Raw genomic sequence first — 18,351 nt, forward strand, 5'->3', positions numbered from 1 at the left:
ATGTAGATTAATCCATACAAGGTATATTCCATAGATGCGTTCAAAGATACAATCTGAATACAACAATACATGAAAATCAATATGGAATTATCCATTTCTAAAGGATTTCAACAAAAAAATCCGTCAAGTCTTTCCCAAACACCTACCTAACACTCCTACCAATAAGGCAAGAGAAGGTGCATAGAAGGTCCAATGCCAAGCCTGAATATTTCGTGATATCAACCTGCTCCTTTAGATTATTATTCTTATTATTATACAGTATTTATATAGCGCCAAAGGGTTTGCTCAGCGCTGTACAAAGGCAGGGGGACAAGACATGAGACAAGACAGAGACAGTGCGATACACGAGGGGTTCGAGGGCCCTGCTCTTTCGAGCTTACAATCTAGGAGGGAGGGGAAAGTGGTACACGAGGAAGTGGCTGTGGGGGATGAGGTGATGGGAGGAGTGGAGGTCAGATGTTAGGTGAGGGAGGGGTAGGCCTCCCTGAAGAGGTGGGTCTTCAGGGTGCGCCTGAAGGTGGTGAGGGTGGGTGACAGTCTGATGGATTGGGGTAGGAAATTCCAGAGGATGGGGGAGGTCCTGGAGAAGTCTTGCAGTCGGGCGTGGGAGGAGGAGATCAGGGAGCTAGAGAGTAGGAGGTCCTGAGAGGAGCGAAGGGCACGGGTAGGGTAGTATTTGGGTATCAGGTCGGTTAAGTAGGTTGGGGCAGCATTGTGGATGGCTTTGTAGGTCAGGGTTAGTAGTTTGAATTTGATGCTTTGGGCAATCGGGAGCCAGTGAAGTGATTGGCAGAGGGGGGTTGCAGATGTGGAGCGGTTAGTGAGGTGGATGAGTCTCGCCGCCGAGTTCATGATCGACTGGAGCGGGGTTAGCGTTCGTTTGGGTAAGCCGGTGAGGAGGGAGTTGCAGTAGTCCAGGCGTGAGATGATGAGGGAGTGCACGAGTAGTTTGGTAGTGTCTGGGGTTAGGAATATACGTATCCTGGAGATGTTGTGGAGGTGGAGCCTGCATGATCTTGAGAGTACTTGGACATGGGGTAGGAAGGAGAGGTGGGAGTCCAGGGTGACACCCAGGACCTTGGCAAGTGGGGTGGGAGTGATGGTGGCATGGTTAGTAGTGATGGAGAGGATGGGGGGGGACGCGGGGTGGGGGGAAGACCAGGAGCTCAGTTAAGTTTGAGGATGACCACATATATCAATACAAGATATCTTCTTTGTTAGTGGCTCCTGTAATAAAACAAAGAAAGCCATGCTCAGGAATCCACCAATATCTCCTCTGTCTATCTTGTCAACCAATATGTCTCATACCTCTAAATCACTCCATGTCAAAATCCGCCCGCCGTATGTGCTTTTCAATGGCGCCAAAAACAGGCGGGATGCTTAAATGGCGTCATCCACCAGAAACACATCATGAATCCCTTACATCACTTCCGCCCTTATCAAACACAGGGTGGAAGTAAACTACATCCACAAATGAGATCGCACATGCACATACAAAATCCTACATTGCTTCCGCCCTGATCAAACACAGGATGTAAGTAAACCACATCCACAAACCAGATCGCGCATACAAAATACTATATACTGTATCTTCCGCCCTGATCAAACACAGGGTGGAAGTAAACCACGTCCACAAACGTGATCACGCATACAAAATCCTACATTGCTTCCGCCCTGATCAAACACAGGATGTAAGTAAACCACATCCACAAATGAGATCGCAATGCACATATAAAATCCTACATCACTTCCGCCCTGATCAAGCACAGGGCAGAAGTGCAGCACATCCATAATCAAAACGCGCACAGCGCATGCGCGCCCACACTAGAATCCGCAACATGGCTTCACAATATTATCTACGGCAAACAGCGGTAAAACAGAGCACTGCCAGGCAACCACCACCTCAGCTCCACCAGCTTTGGCTTTGGATATGAATGCTCACTCGAGACCATTTTGTTGACCTCCTGTGTGGGTGCTGTTGCCCTGTATTACCGTCTATGTCGATATGTGAGGTTGCAAAGAACAGTTTCTTTTTAAGGTTTATGGTGTTTTGTGAAACTTTTACTGTATGATTAATGATGTACGTGTGTATACCTATATTTTTTTAGCTAAGGCATTTGATCTCTTCGCCTCCAATTTTTTGGTCCTGAAGAAGCGAATAAGCGAAACGCGTTGACCTTTGGAGGATATTATGTTGTAGAAGACAATGCCGTTACTATTTGGGCTGGTTAGCAATGTATTGTTTTTAAATAATGTCATTGTAAGATGTATTTCAAATAAATATGTAAATTTATAAATAGGAGTCTCTCCGATACTGTACCAGTAAAGTCCCATTATATTCCTTTTTCTGTACGTGTGTTTTTAGAGAGATAAAACATGGGGAAATGTCCATGAATTACAGAGGTATTACATTTTTTTGTAAATTCTGCCAAGACATACACTTTAGCAAAAAAAATCTTGCTTATTTTATAATTGATTATTTTGTAAAGAACAATTTTTTTTTTTTTGTCCGTTTGTACATACCCCTACAGCATCAATTTGGTCTCTATGCCTCACCTGATTTTAGCTGTTTACATAGTTTTGGTAGAAGCTGTGATGGATCCACCAGTAATAGTTTTCCAAGACATTCCGCCACCACATTTCTGGTGCCTTCCTCCGTGGCTTCACAGTGCTCAAGCAAGAGTTTCCATACATCCTCCTGGTATGGCCTTAGCTCCTCACTGGGTAGGGATGTCAGGGCTTCCTTCAGTGAATGTAGCAGAAGATACTGCCTCCGCAGCTGTCCTCCAATCTCATGCAGCAAGAATGGCAGGAAATCTGCTGGGCTTCCAACACAAGCATTCCCTAGAGCATAGGAAGCTGCAGACTTCACCTCTTCACTGGGGGATGCAAAGGCCTCTAGGATCACACTTTTCAACTCCTTCTGCTGGCTTCCAAGGTTCCTCTCACGTCCCACCTCTGCCAAGGTCAAGAAGGCCAACACTTTCAAATGGTCACCAGCACGAGGGCTTTTAGCATCCTGTATGAACTGGCTGATGGATGAATTGGACTCTTTAGGACAAGCACTGGCTAAGGAAGCCACACACTTAGCCACAGAGGTGAAGGCCTGTTTGTGAGGTGTAGACCCCGAAGAGGTCACTGGCCCTGTCAGTTGCTTGAGGAGATCACTATAACCAAGATGGGGAGTATGGCTAGTAACCAATGCTCTTAATAAAGACAAAATGGAGGTAAGGGCTCCTCCTTGGAGCAGAGGGGAGTGCACAAGTTGAAAAAGTTGGGGTAGGGTCTGAGTGTTAAGCTTGGAAAGAGAGGCAGGATGAGCCGACACCAAGGTGGTTAAAAAGTCAATAGTAACCTGAGCTATGTGCATATCTGATTCGGCAAGTAGTGACGGAAGCTCTGCCACTACTGGATCCAACATGGGGGGTTTTAGGCAGTCACTGTAATTCCTAACTAGTACTTCAAGGGAAGAAACAGTACTGAGCCTCAGAGCTCGCTGATTCTTCCGCAGAAAAGAAGCCAGAATGGGCAGGGCGTCCTTCAGCAAAGGCCGCAAGTCAATCTTGAGTGGAGAGCCTGCTATAAGAGTGAGAACTTTCACCGCAGTAAGCCGCGTAATTTCATTGCGGAGACGTTCTAGGATGAGTTGAAGGGTGGGGGGAAGGTCGTTGCCAAGTTGGTCACCAAGATGGCTGATAAGATGGCCCATGCAGGACAATGCCCTTTCCTTCACTTCCTGGTCTATGTCCGTGGCCTGCAGCCTTTTCAGCGTGGCAGCAAAGAGTTCCTTTGTGTAGGGTGAAGGTTGAGAGCTCTTCACTTGCTCCAGAGGCCGGATCACTCTCACCAGCTGTTGTGCCACTAGCAGAGCTTCAGAGGTGATCTTATAGAAAGGGTCTGATATACAAGTGACTACAGGGGGTAAGAGGGCTGGTAGGTGTGGCTGAAAGCATTCAGGAGGATGGCTGTTGAGGATCACATTTAAGAAGGTCAAAGTGTCCAAGCGCATGTTGGAGCTACTAGATTTATCTGTCACCGAGAAAACAAGTCCTGGGGAAAAAAAAATACAGTCAGTAAAAATTGCTGATGTAGATTTTACATAGATATGGAGTAAAAAAATTGTAAGGGTCAGAGTTTCAACTAGTTCGATATTTCCATGGTGTGAAATTGATATGAACTAAAAGGTCAACATCACTATGTATATTACAATCCTTCCGTACAACTTTGTATATAAAATTGTTTAAAGAGTCAGTCCACATAAACTGAAACCTTGTGTACTGGCAGATGCTGTTGTGTTAGTTCCCCTGACAGTTTCTTCTACCTTTCTGGGACTCTAATGGTGAGATCATGCCAGTTCATCCAGGTAGGAACCTTGTGCCCAATCACTACCTTGCAGTAAACTTTGGAGATAGCACAGTTGGTCAAAACTTGTAAGCATTTAGCGTCTGATGGGGTCATGCCAGTTTAGCAAATAGGTTTGCTTCTTATCGTTATCAACGTTCGAAGGGATGGGGGTTGCAAAGCTGCTACCTTGCCAAGGGTCCCATTCTGTTTTAATCCACCTCTGGCTGAGTTCCTGATTCTGTACACCCGCTGTGCCCCTTATGAGGGCCTCGCACTGAATTTATTATTGGCCTTATATCATGAAGAATTTAACAGGAGCTACAACACACAAAAGTTGGTGGAAACAAACTAAAACTTGAAGGTGGACAGGAACAAAGCCAGGAATTATGGCATGGAGATTACACCATTGGGTAAGAAGCCAGGAACTGACTCAGCCCACAAGGTTCCACCTATAACTAAAGTATTACTTTTTGATGGGATGACTTTTAAAATGTTTGTAAGCGCTTGCCTCCTGGCCCGTAGCTCAAGAATTTATTTGCCCCCAGTCGGGTCTCCCACTTTTCCAGTGTGGATCTAAGGATTGGTTGACCACTTTGCATCTTTCTTCATTTTGCAAACACTTCCTCCCTCACCCATCGCCCACTCTCTGAGCGATTGTGTTCCTCCCCTGACCCGCCGAGACATGTCCTAGCTTCCCTCTATAAAGTGTTACACAATGCTCTTCATTCCGAGCTCCCTCCTTACACCAAGGCATGGGCTCGAGACCTAGGTAAAGATGTTTCGGTGGCGGACTGGTCCACGTCGTTCCACTTCACTCACAAATCATCCATTTCTTGCTATTCCCAAGAAAAAAACTTTAAGCTTCTTTCTTGCTGGTATAGGGACCCCCTTTCCCTGCACACAATTTTTCCCTCTACATCCAATCTCTGCTGGGGTTGTACTAAAGCTGTTGGTACGCAGCTCCATATTTGGTGGGATTGTGACCAAATACAACCGTTCTGGCAACAGGTTTTTGCTGTGTATAACAGGATCTATGGTGAGTCCTTGGCCCCTGTGCCAGAGATTGCTCTACTCTCTATATTGCCGGGCTCATTGGCAAAGCAAAAGAAAAACTATTGCGCTTTTTTCTTTCTGCGGTCTGCCAATTATTACCCCTTTTCTGGAAAACGACCACCCCCCCATCTCTCCCGCTGTGGGTTTCCGTGCTCAATGATATTATGCGTATGGAGGAAATGCTGGTGTTTGCCAATGATACCTACGATAAACATAAGCTACTGTGGTCGTTCTGGCTCCATTTCTCCTCCTCTTCGACTCTTCATGAGATGTGTTCCCCTGTCGGGCCCTGACCGATTTGTGCTTGCTCCCCCAATTCAATTTTTCCGGGGGTCCTCCAGTGTGGCAACTCGGCTCACAACGGGTGTGGCTGGCGAGGTCGCCCCGATGGGATCCTGAAAGAAGACAGCCTCGGTCCGGCTTTTTGCCGTCCCCATCTCTCGATCCCCCTCTCCTCTTATCTTTCTATATCCCTCCAACTGACTTCTTTTTTCTCTTCTCCTTCTATTTTCTCCCCCCCCCCTTCTTTTTTTTTTTTTTTGGTTTTGTGTTCGTTAGGATTCAGATTCATATTCTTGTTTATACGAAACTAGCTCATTTTGTCCCCTACATCTCGTCGAGGATGCCCTCCTCGACACCATATTTATTCATATCTCCGTAAGACATGCTTTTATGTTATTGATCCTTACATTTTTCCCTTTTTTTGTACGAAACTATTTTCACCTATTGACATGGATCATTGCGATGGCTTTTCTAATGTATGTTTTCTCCATCTTAAATAAAGGAATGCGCTAAAACCACAAACTATTCCTAATTTAGTGTAGAAACATTAGCACAAAAGATATATATATATCTATTCTCAATTAATATCAAAAAATATCAAAATTATGTGCAAAACTATTTTTTAGTGCAGAAGTAACTTAAATAATTAAATTTGTGAATATAAAAATTGTCCAACTCTGAATTTCTTCAAATGTCCAAACAAATCCTTTTCAAATTCAGGTGCTCTCAAAGAAATTGTGCCAAAATCCACCACCAAAGTAAAGTTGGGTAACTCACCAGAGCTCCATGCTGATCAATCTCTAGATCAGCAAAAAACGCTTTTTGCTCTGGGAGCAGATGCAATAAATCAACTTCTCGGGTGTGATGATCAATAGCTACACAATCATCCATAAGGTAGGTATCCACCACTCAATATAACGGTTCCAGGAGCATTATATCACTCTCTCTTTTTATATCTCTCCACCGAGGTCATGTTTGGGAATGAAAGAGAAAATCATGGTGCAGCCAGTTTTTTTTATAAAAGTATCCAACAATTTAATAAAGATTTACACTCACAAAAAGGGTGTCTTCACCGACACCAGTATAACAGCATAAAACAGCAAATGGTGTAACAGTCTCCTGCTCCCCGCACACTCACTACAGCGCTCGTGACTCAATCCTCTCCACAGACATCAGCATCCAGCAAGCCCTACTAGTTTCGTCATGAATGACGTCTTCAAGGGGCGGTTATTTTTATATTCACAAATTTAATTATTTAAATTACTTCTGCACTAAAAAATTGTTTTGCACATAATTTTGATATTTTTTGATATTAATTGAGAATAGATATATATATCTTTTGCACTAATGTTTCTACACTAAATTAGGAATAGTTTGTGGTTTTAGCGCATTCCTTTATTTAACCCCTTTGCGCCGGCCGCACACAAATGTGCGGCCTCCCGGCGTCTGGGCCTAGACGCCGAGCGGCCGCACATTTGCGTCCATGTAACTAAATACATATGTGCTGAGAGCGCGCGCCCTGCGCGCTCCCAGCGCACATGTGTGGTACTCGCGGAAAGGTCCCGGTCCGCTCTTTCGAACGGGACCTTTCCCGATCATGTGACCGCCGTGACGCGTCACATGATTCCTAAACCACGCCCCAACCGCCCCGCCTCCCGGCGTCTGAATCTCTTAAAGGGCCGGGAGGCATCGGCGGGAAGGGGTTAAGTTATAGCACTAAGAAATTTATTTGGTTTCTTTGAGGTGGAATTGCTGCTTTAAAGTATTAAGGGTGTGGCGCTTTTATTACACTTGTGATATGTATGTTTTCTCCATGCCTTGTATTGTAAAACTGTTGAAAATGTAATAAAGACAAATTTACCTTTAAAATGTTTGTAAGCTCCCTGAAACTTTCAGAATGATTTTTTTCTTTGTGTAAAATATATTGTGTGGTGATCATAAAATAAAACTCTTACCTGGGACCAGAGCTGGGATGTGCTGGGAGAGGCAGCCCGGGAGTGCACCAGTTAGTTCTGTGAGGACCGCAAAGCAGCCTTGACGGGATTTGGTGCTCTTATCTTTTAGGAGTTTGTGGAGGGATTTCAATACGGAAGGAACCTGCGATGACAGGACAGACAGAATGTGAATCACAACACACAGGGGTCTTTCAACTCAGGGCTCGTCACCATCAACAGCAGTGTAACGCACGGCCGCTGGTGTGGGCTGCAAGGAACAGTGTTCATTAGCTGAATAAATTGCCATGCACTGTTTGCATTTTTTACTTTACTGAAATGTCAAAAAGTGATATTTTATTCACTTCTATTCACTGCAGAGCGTTGAGGTGGGGTGCGTCTATCCAGAAGGTGGCATTTTAAACTCCTTAGGTTTTTCTTTATTTCCTTTGCTCGAAAACAACATGTATTTTGCAGAACTCAACAGACAGCTCTGTCCAAGTTTTCATTTAGACAGAAAGAGCCTATAGAGGCACTAGGTAGTGAAAGGATTGTGGGTTCTCACCCACACATGGTGAGGAACACCAGGAGGGATGACTGAAGTCTTCTCTGGAACATGGAACCCAGACGGTCTCCAGAGCTTCTTTGGATGGAATGAATCCTCCAGTCCTAGGTTCTCATCTTACAAAGTAGATAGTCCACATTTATTACACAAAATAATAAAAAACCGGGATGCCCTTAGCTAGATATTGGATAAATGGAGACCAGGGGGGTTCCAAAATGGTAACCCCAAATACTACAAAATCCTCGTAGCAGACTCACAAGTGGATCACACTGTGGTGTCCTTGGAACCTGATAATGCATAAGAAAGGAGAAGGAGACCAAGAGAAAAAAGATCCCTTAGGTCAAGGGGTCCGAATGAGGACCCTCATTGGGACCCCTTGACCTAAGGAAACTTTTTCTCTTGGTCTCCTTCTTCTTTCTTATCCAGTCCACATTATTACCCTCGGTTCACACTATTGCAGGCCATGCAGTTGGCTGCTTTGCTGGCATTTTTGCACAAACAAGGTGCATGCACCTTTTTGAAAATGCAACCGCAGGGAAACTGCATGGTCCAAAAGACCATGCGGTTTCACCGCGGCTGCATCTTCACCCACAATTGCGCTGCGGGCTGAGTTGCATGGGGGTACCAATCAGAACGAATGGCAGCCCCATGCGTCTCATAAGCAGATGTGGCTGCGGGTGGTTGTGAGTGCGGGAACAGATTTGATTCTCAAACCTGAAACCAGCCTGCAGAGTGTGAACCGAGGGTTAGTCTTCACAGTACACAGGCTTTTATTCATGTGAACTGCTCATGGCACTCTATCTCTCTGCTGAGGGAGTCTGCTGCTGGGTGAAAAGGCCGAGTGCTGACAGAACACTAAAGAGCTATAAGAACGGTTTGTGTTGGGAAACCCTCTGGGGGCCCCCAATTAGTCAGGAATGGACCTGAGTTTAGTTAGTTATTCAGATGAGCTATGCTATGGACTGGCTGTGCAAAGCCTCCTCCATGGAAAGTGTGCTTGTTTGCTGCAATGTGAAACAATCGTGCAGGACAAACCTGCTTGAACTGTTCCTGGATTTCCCTTGGTCTCTGAGCTGCTTTTCAAATCCTATGAGCCAATGTGAATGTAAAAGCTTGCCCCCCAACCTAAACCAAGTCCCTTTTCCACCCAACAGAAATGTACATGAATTGACCTTCTCTAACTCTTCCAGCCCGGGACTTCTTTCATCTGGCAGCACCTACACAGTAGAAACCTATGGATTTGGGGTCATTTCCTGTTACAGGAACCACTTGAGAGAACCCTGTGGGCCTCAGTTGCCCAAGTAAGGTACATATACATCTGAAGTCATGAGGGAGGTTAGCATGAGTGAAGGGTTGGGGGTTAAAGGATAACTGTATGTTTTATGAAGATGTGAGGGGCTGAAGACTTGTACATGCACTCACCGGCCACTTTATTAGGTACACCTTGCTAGTGGCAAGAAAATATCCCCCACACCATGACACCACCACCAGCCTGAACCAGGCAGGATGGATCCATGCTTTCTTGTTGTTTACTCCAAGTTCTGACCCTACCATTTGAATGTTGCAGCAACCAGTCTGCCAATTCTCCTCTCACCTCTGACATCACAAGGCATTTTCGTCCACACAACTGCCCCTCACGGGCCACTTTATTAGGTACACCTTGCTAGTGCCAAGAAAATATCCCTCACACCAGGGACGGACTGACCATCTGGAAACTCGGGCACTGCCCCAGGGCCCGGGGTCAGTAGGGGGCCCCACAAGATGCCCCTGGTACGTTTTTCATAGGCTTTTTTGAGTTTGGGCAAGGACACAGGGGCCCGATGATCCTCTATTGCCCGGGGGCCCCCTGAGTTGTCAGTCTACCCCTGCCCCACACCATTATACCACCACCACTAGCCTGAACCAGGCAGGATGGATCCATGCTTTCTCGTTGTTTACTCCAAGTTCTGACCCTACCATTTGAATGTTGCAGCAACCAATCTGCCAATTCTCCTCTCACCTCTGACATCACAAGGGATTTTTGTCCACACAACTGCCACTCACTGAATATTTTCACGTTTTTGGGCCATTCTCTGTAAACCCTAGAGGTGGATGTACGTGAAAATTCTATTAGTTCAGCAGTTTTTGAAATACTCAGAGCATTGGCACCAACAACCATGCCACGTTCAAAGTCATTTAAATCCTCTTTCTTCCCCATTCTGATGCTCGGTTTGAACTTCAACAAGTCGTCTTCACTACTTTTAGATGCCTAAATGCATTGAGTTGCTGCCATGTGATTGGCTGATTAGCAATTTGTGTGTAGCACTACACCCTTAAGGGTTGCTGATAAATTGGGTCCCTCTATCCTGCACAGCCAGGCAATCTGCATTCTCTACACAAGCTTGCATCCAGGGTTAGAATATAAGCCCTTGAGCTTTGGTTTTGTTATTTATCGAGGGGATTTATCTGGGATAGGGTAAGGGGTGTATAAGATGCCCAAGGGAACCGATAACTGAGGACAAACTTCCTGAAACTATTCACAAGCTTCTTCTTCTTCTGCAGCACTCTCTGTTGGAGTGCTAGCCAGCATTTCCTAGTTGTACCACCCCAGACCCTAAGGAACTGCTCTCCACCCAGCAGGCTGGAGACTTTTTCTGAGCAGGGGATCTGGCTCCTGTCCCTTTAATTGAGGTGAACAGTCACTAGTAGGAGGCTAATCTGGTTTCCCACCAGAGCGCTTCTTCCCCTATCCGCCCAGAGGGTGCAGGTGTACTCACTAAGATCCTCTCCTGTACTGCTTGCCGGTATACTACTGCACCCAGGCCTATCAGCTGGGCTGCTCCGTCCCTGCCATACAGGTGGCCCTCTCTCAGGGGGCCAGTGAGCTCTGAGTTTTCTGCCTCTCTAGCTCAAGGATGGCAGGCAGGCAGGCCCTATCCCACTAGACCTCCTGGCAGCCTTCCTCCTCCAGCCTCACATCTTCCTACTCCTTCTTCCACCCGCCTCCTCACAGTCCCCAGCTGAGCAAGCTCCAATACTTTTAAGGAAGTTCCAGCCCCTTGCCAAGCCTAATGTTGGGGATTTGCTGAGGTCCCTCAATCCATCCACCCACTGCCTCCAAAGCCCTCCTCCGAAAGCCTCAGAGCAGGGGGAAATTTCAGTGGAGCTGGCCTGCAGAGTCTCTCAGAACTGAACACAATTTGACCCCTCTGGCTTTTGCACTTGAGCTGCAAACCAGCTCCTGTCTAACCATTAGGATCTATCTCCCCCTAGCTCAGCAATGGGCAAACTACGGCCCGGCGGACCTTTTAATCCAGCCCGTGGAGCTAGGCTCCCGCTGGGCTCCTCTCACAGTCCGCCCTGAAGACCGGTGTAGCATGAAAATCTGTCTCCTATGAGGATCTGTCCCCCTCGACGTATCTGCGCATGTGCTGGAGATCGCCGATCGCCTGCTAATGCCTGAAACTGGCACATGCGCAGATACGTCGAGGGGGACAGATCCTCATAGGAGACAGATTTTCATGCTACACCAGAACGGCGCGGGAACATGGCGAGAAGAACGCGCGGAGCAAAGGTAAGTGAATTGACACAGGGGGGATTGGGGACTTAATATGGGGGATGAATTAATATGGGGAATGAATTACTATATGGGGGATGAATTACTATATGGGGGATGAATTACTATGGGGGATGAATTACTATGGGGGATGAATTACTATATGGGGGATGAATTACTATATGGGGGATGAATTACTATGGGGGATGAATTACTATGGGGGATGAATTACTATATGGGGGATGAATTACTATGGGGGATGAATTACTATATGGGGAATGAATTACTATATGGTGAATGAATTACTATATGGGGGATGAATTACTATATGGGGGATGAATTACTATGGGGGATGAATTACTATATGGGGGATGAATTACTATATGGGGGATGAATTACTATGGGGGGGATGAATTACTATGGGGGATGAATTACTATATGGGGGATGAATTACTATATGGGGGATGAATTACTATGGGGGATGAATTACTATGGGGGATGAATTACTATATGGGGGATGAATTACTATGGGGGATGAATTACTATGGGGGATGAATTACTATATGGGGGATGAATTACTATGGGGGATGAATTACTATATGGGGGATGAATTACTATGGGGGATGAATTACTATATGGGGGATTAATTACTATGGGGGATGAATTACTATGGGGGATTAATTACTATGGGGGATGAATTACTATGGATGATGAATTACTATATGGGGGATTAATTACTATGGGGGATGAATTACTATTGGGGATGAATTACTATGGGGGATGAATTACTATGGGGGATGAATTACTATATGGGGGATGAATTACTATATGGGGGATGAATTACTATGGGGGATGAATTACTATATGGGGGATTAATTACTATGGGGGATGAATTACTATGGGGGATGAATTACTATATGGGGGATTAATTACTATGGGGGATGAATTACTATGAGGGATGAATTACTGTATGGGGGATGAATTACTATGGGGGATGAATTACTATATGGGGGATTAATTACTATGGGGGATGAATTACTATATGGGGGATTAATTACTATGCTTACTATGGGGGAATATTACTATACTTACTATGGATGACACATACACATCATTCATCTACTCTTGGTCCGGCCCCCGGGTCCAATATATGAACCCATTGCGGCCCTCAAGTCAAAAAGTTTGCCCACCCCTGCCCTAGCTAAACTAGGAGGGTGTTACAAGTGTTACCAAGCAATTGAACAGGTGTACCCAATAAAGTGGCCGTTGAGTGTATATGAACCCTAAAAATGTAAAAGGAAACAATCAAGTATAACTAGTCCTACCTGTTTCTGCAGAGCACTGAGCGGGGAGTCCCCCTTGCCAGTGGCCTCCACATTCTGCCTCCGGCTCTGAGAAGCCCGTGTCTGTCTCAGCAGGGCGATGTAGGCCGAGAAGATGTCTGACTTTACATTCTCCTCCCTCTCCTTGAAGCGCAGGATAATGGCGGGAGCAGCGGTCTTGTAGAACTGAGAAAGCATATCGGGCCGGGCGGTGATCAGAGACTCCAGACACTTTGTTGCAGAGCGCCTCACCTTCCAGCTCATGTCATCGTCATCGCTGTACTCCTCCTCGCTCTCTGAGGGAAGCAAGCAAACACGATTCATTCCTCCAGCCATCCGAGTCTAGATCAGTCCGAGCTCAGGCTGGGCGTACAATGGAAGCCTTAAAGTGAACCTGTGCCCAGGCTCAAGTATTTACGTATCCTTAACAAGCAGTAAATAAGCTTTAAAACAACTCACACTGACCTCTATAGCTGCAGGCACAGTGGAGCAATCCCTCCTCAAAGTTCAAAGCAGAGGCAATGAAAACCTTCAAGTTGGTTCTCTCAACAGCTCAGCTCCCCTTGTGCCTCCTCCCAGCAGTGACTCAACAGCTCAGCTCCCCTTGTGCCTCCTCCCAGAGTCGGCGCTGGTAGGGGGAGACGCTGAAGCTGAGGTGCAGAGGAAACCAACTTGAGGGACATCAGCGCCTCTGCTATAAAGTTTGAGGATGAATTTCTCTACAGTGCCTGCAGCTATAGAGATCAGTGAGGGCTTGTTTTAAAGCTAATGTACTGCTTTTTAAAAAATTACAAATATTTGAAATGTCCATAGTTCAGGCTGGCTAGCTTGTTGAACCCCAGGCAGGTATGACACCAGCTCCAACTAATGCACAAAGATCACTTTTATTTATCAATTTAACTGGTGTATATACTTGAATGGGACCTGGTATGAGCTTCTTGTTATCACCTGAACAGGAAACTTAGACCAAGTGAGAGTGGAGCAACACTTGAGGTCAATCGGATATGCTAAGTCACGGGTGTCAAACTGGCGGCCCTCCAGCTGTTGCCAAACTACAAGTCCCATGAGGCATTGCAAGATTGACAGTTACAGGCATGACTCTGAAAGGCAGAGGCATGATGGGATTTGTAGTATCACCAGTTTTGCTAATCAGTGGCGTCCCAAGGCAGGTGCAGGGGGTACGCGCCGCAGCGGGTGACACCTACTGCACGGGGTGACACTGGGCCCGCTCCACGAAAAGGTAAGTTGTAAAACAAGCCAACGATCCCCGCAGGATAGATCGGATATGCGGACTGAGTATAATAGATCGGAGTCCGATCCATTATGCTCCCCAATCCGCAGATCCGATCCATCCTGCCGGGATCGTCGGCTTGCTTTACAACTTACCTTTTCGTGGAGCGGGTCCGGTGTCACCCCATATAGGTTGCATGCCGATGATTCCCGCAGGATGGATCGGATCTGCACATTGGGGAGGATAATGGATCGGACTCCGATCCATTATGCTCAATCCGCAGATCCGATCCATTCTGCGGGGATTGTCGGAGGGGGTGTCACCAAGTGTTATCGCACCGGGTGACACCAACCCCAGGGACGCCCCTGGTGCTAATTGAACATAATATGAAGCTGAACCCCTATGACTACGAGCAGTAGCTCGAAACGCGTCAGGGCAGAGCTACAGCAGGTGTGACGCCACGCCGCCGGCGCCACGAGGAGCCCCGGCGGCCATCTTGCTTACATTTATGGTCAGTAATCCTTTATTTTACTCCTATCTGTACCACTTACCTGTGAACGGAATAAACATCCTAAAAATACTACACTATGTGGGCGCCTTTGTTCTTTTGAGCTCCTTTGGGAGCTGACTACACAGAGCAAGCTACATCCATTGCAAGGTGATCCTCAGGTGTGGCAGTGTCGTCAGGGAGTGTGATATACAGTGACCAGATCTGACCAGATCCTTCTGATGATATTGGATGACCTGTGATTTCTACAGTTTATGCGCATTTGATTTGCGTATCTGGTGAGTGCGCAATCATATTATCCCATATCACCTGACCTACGGTCTCCATCATAGGACATCCTTACATCACTTGGGATCCTACCATCACCTCTTCTATGAACTTTTATATTTGATTTCACAATTTCCAGCACTATTAATTAGTAGCGTATATATTTATTTGCACATGATCACTTTAACATATTTATTAGTTTCATGTATTATAGATTCCAGGAGCGCTGCACCCTTTTGTATTGTATGTCTGTCCTTTGAAAGGTCTTATATGGTGCCTTTTTTGGTGTACAGCTGCTGTCAGTGTCGACTTTACCTAGCGCTCACTTATTTTTCCTGCATTTATAATATGAAACGTGCTGAAAGGGAGACCTTATCAGTCATCTGCTGCTCCCTCCAGCCATAGGATGGGAATATGTGGTGACCAGACCAGGGGCGGACTGACCATTTGAAAACTCGGGCACTGCCGAGGGCCCAGGGTCAGTAGGGGGCCCCATGAGATGCCCCTGGTACCTTTTTCATAGGCTTTTTTGAGTTTGGGCAAGGACACAGGGGCCCCATGATCCCCTATTGCCCGGGGGCCCCATGAGTTGTCAGTCCACCCCTGGACCAGACTTTACTGCCAGATCAGCAGTTTGGTTCTGCTGTCTGGCAGAGCTGTATAAATTTCAGATCTGGATAAAAAAAAAAATACAAATCCCTTGGCCTGTGGAACAGGTCCTACCTATGTATTTCAATTTTGTATTTCGCTGTGTGCCTGGAGTTCAGCTGAGCAAGTTTCCTCAAAGCTACACAAACCTTGCTCTTCGTCACTCTCTGTCTCCATTGCGTCCTCTTCCTCCTCGCTGTCGTAATTGTAGTTGGGGTCGTAGGCGATGTACTTCAGGCACAAATCCGTAATGGTGGGAACATAAGAAGAGATCTCCTTTGGGCAGCGTTTTATAAAGGACTCCATGGCCTGGAAACACTGTTCCTGCAGCTCGTCATCTTCCACCTTGCAGAAGCCAACCACTAGGGGCACTATTCTGTCCAAGTGTGGCCCTGGGGAGAGCAAATGAAAAGGATCCTGGTAGCAAGGGTTCAGTGACTGAGATACGAAGGTCAGTTATAAACATCCTAAAAATGTTAAAGCGTAACTCCAGTCATTTTTTTTGTTTTGGATACAGTGGAGAATAACTAAATCTCTGTCAGGAGGATTACTTTTTTCTGTCTGTGACACCACTAGGTGAATTTTCTTTAACTTCCTGCCCTGTGACACCTGCACAAGAAACGGGGGGGGGGGGGGGGGTGCTGTTGTCATGAGTAGCAATGAAACAATAATCTAACCCTTCCTACTCTACTATCAACAATATACAGTACAGGGGCGGACTGACCATTTGGAAACTCAGGCACTGCCCGAGGGCCCGGGGTCAGTAGGGGGCCCCATGAGATGCCCCTGGCACCTTTTTCATAGGCTTTTTTGAGTTTGGGCAAGGACACAGGGGCCCCATGATCCCTTGTTGCCCGGGGGCCCCATGAGTTGTCAGTCCGCCCCTGATACAGTATTACATTGCAGCTTACAAATTCTTAGGTATAGTGGCTGCATTAGTTTTCTTTTTTTTTAGGCTTTTTTTCCCCTTTATTTTCACATATTGATCATGCCAGTCCCACAGCAAAGCAGCAATTCTGTCAACTGTTTTATTGGAGGATGCAGCATGCATTTTAATATATATATAGCTGGCGGATGAGTGCAGGGGTGTATTTACCACAAGGCAAACAAGGAATTTGCCTAGGGCGGCATTTTTCAGGGGGGGCAGAACAGTCCCATGGAAGAAGGGATACACGCTGCATGGGGACCTGGTGGGTTCCGAGAGATGCTGTGGGTTTCATGACGGTGTATGCACAACCCAACTCCCATTCCTGGGGATGTCCAGAGCTGTGAAGGTGAGTGTCTTTCTCTCTCTTGCAGGCTACTCTAAACAACACAGCACCCTGCTTCAGATCCTCTTTCTAGAGTATTATATGAAAGAACACATCCTTGTCATCCCTTTAGATGTGCATGCTCTTGCTGACTTGGCACTGGGTGCTGCAAACTTTAACTGTCTGAACATGCATGTCTAAAGGGATGCCGGGGAAGTGGTGTTCTTTCGTAATTTCTGCTGGAGCAAAATGATAGATGACAGAGAAAGCTAATAAGTGTTAGAGGTGGGCCAATGATTATATAGATCAGGAAAAGAGTAATTGATGATGAATGTTCAGAAGGCTCTAGATAGCTGTTGCAGCTTATAATGCGGTGATGCAAGTTTGCAGAGAATTGAGAGTAATCAGTTGCAACACAGGACAGGACTTTCTTCCACTGTGCAGAAACAGGTATGCCTGGAGTTTTGCTTTAGTTTTCCATAAATGTGCATGTCCGTTATACTTCTTTTGGTTGCACTAACATGCAAATATTCAGGACAAGCTTTTGGGGTGCGCCCCCTTCTTCAAAGTCCAAGCAGTAGTACTACTTGGACTGTCCCCTGTCCCCTTCTTCAAAGTCCAAGCAGTAGTACTACTTGAACTGTCCCCTGTCCCCTTCTTCAAAGTCCAAGCAGTAGTACTACTTGAACTGTCCCCTGTCCCCTTCTTCACAGTCCAAGCAGTAGTACTACTTGAACTGTCCCCTGTCCCCTTCTTCACAGTCCAAGCAGTAGTACTACTTGAACTGTCCCCTGTCCCCTTCTTCACAGTCCAAGCAGTAGTACTACTTGAACTGTCCCCTGTCCCCTTCTTCAAAGTCCAAGCAGTAGTACTACTTGAACTGTCCCCTGTCCCCTTTTTCACAGTCCAAGCAGTAGTACTACTTGAACTGTCCCCTGTCCCCTTCTTCAAAGTCCAAGCAGTAGTACTACTTGAACTGTCCCCTGTCCCCTTCTTCAAAGTCCAAGCAGTAGTACTACTTGAACTGTCCCCTGTCCCCTTCTTCAAAGTCCTAGCAGTAGTACTACTTGGACTGTCCCCTTCTTCAAAGTCCTAGCAGTAGTACTACTTGAACTGTCCCCTGTCCCCTTCTTCAAAGTCAAAGCAGTAGTACTACTTGAACTGTCCCCTGTCCCCTTCTTCACAGTCCAAGCAGTAGTACTACTTGAACTGTCCCCTTCTTCACAGTCCAAGCAGTAGTACTACTTGAACTGTCCCCTGTCCCCTTCTTCACAGTCCAAGCAGTAGTACTACTTGGACTGTCCCCTGTCCCCTTCTTCAAAGTCCAAGTAGTAGTACTGCTTGGACTGTGAAGAAGGGGGGTACACCCCAAAAGCTTGTCCTGAATATTTGGATGTTGGTGCAACCACAAGAAG

At 46.3% G+C, this 18,351-nt stretch overlaps 1 protein-coding gene across 3 annotated transcripts in view; it reads right to left on the reverse strand.

Moving 5' to 3' along the window:
* The window catches only part of LOC149430757 (cullin-associated NEDD8-dissociated protein 1-like), a 43,465-nt gene that overhangs the window by 15,089 nt on the left and 10,025 nt on the right, over positions 1-18,351 (reverse strand). For all 3 annotated transcript variants that reach the window (XM_089666016.1, XM_089666015.1, XM_089666017.1), the window contains 4 exons: positions 15,836-16,078; positions 13,036-13,328; positions 7,635-7,776; positions 2,557-4,050 (listed from right to left, as the gene is read on the reverse strand). In XM_089666016.1, coding sequence (XP_089522142.1) covers positions 2,557-4,050; positions 7,635-7,776; positions 13,036-13,328; positions 15,836-16,078 — 2,172 coding nt within the window. The remainder of the gene's footprint in view (positions 1-2,556; positions 4,051-7,634; positions 7,777-13,035; positions 13,329-15,835; positions 16,079-18,351) is intronic.

This window comes from Staurois parvus, unplaced genomic scaffold (assembly GCF_062004578.1).
Source record: "Staurois parvus isolate SC_StPar_1 unplaced genomic scaffold, SC_StPar_1.0 ptg002469l, whole genome shotgun sequence".
In the NCBI taxonomy this organism is placed as follows: domain Eukaryota; kingdom Metazoa; phylum Chordata; class Amphibia; order Anura; family Ranidae; genus Staurois; species Staurois parvus.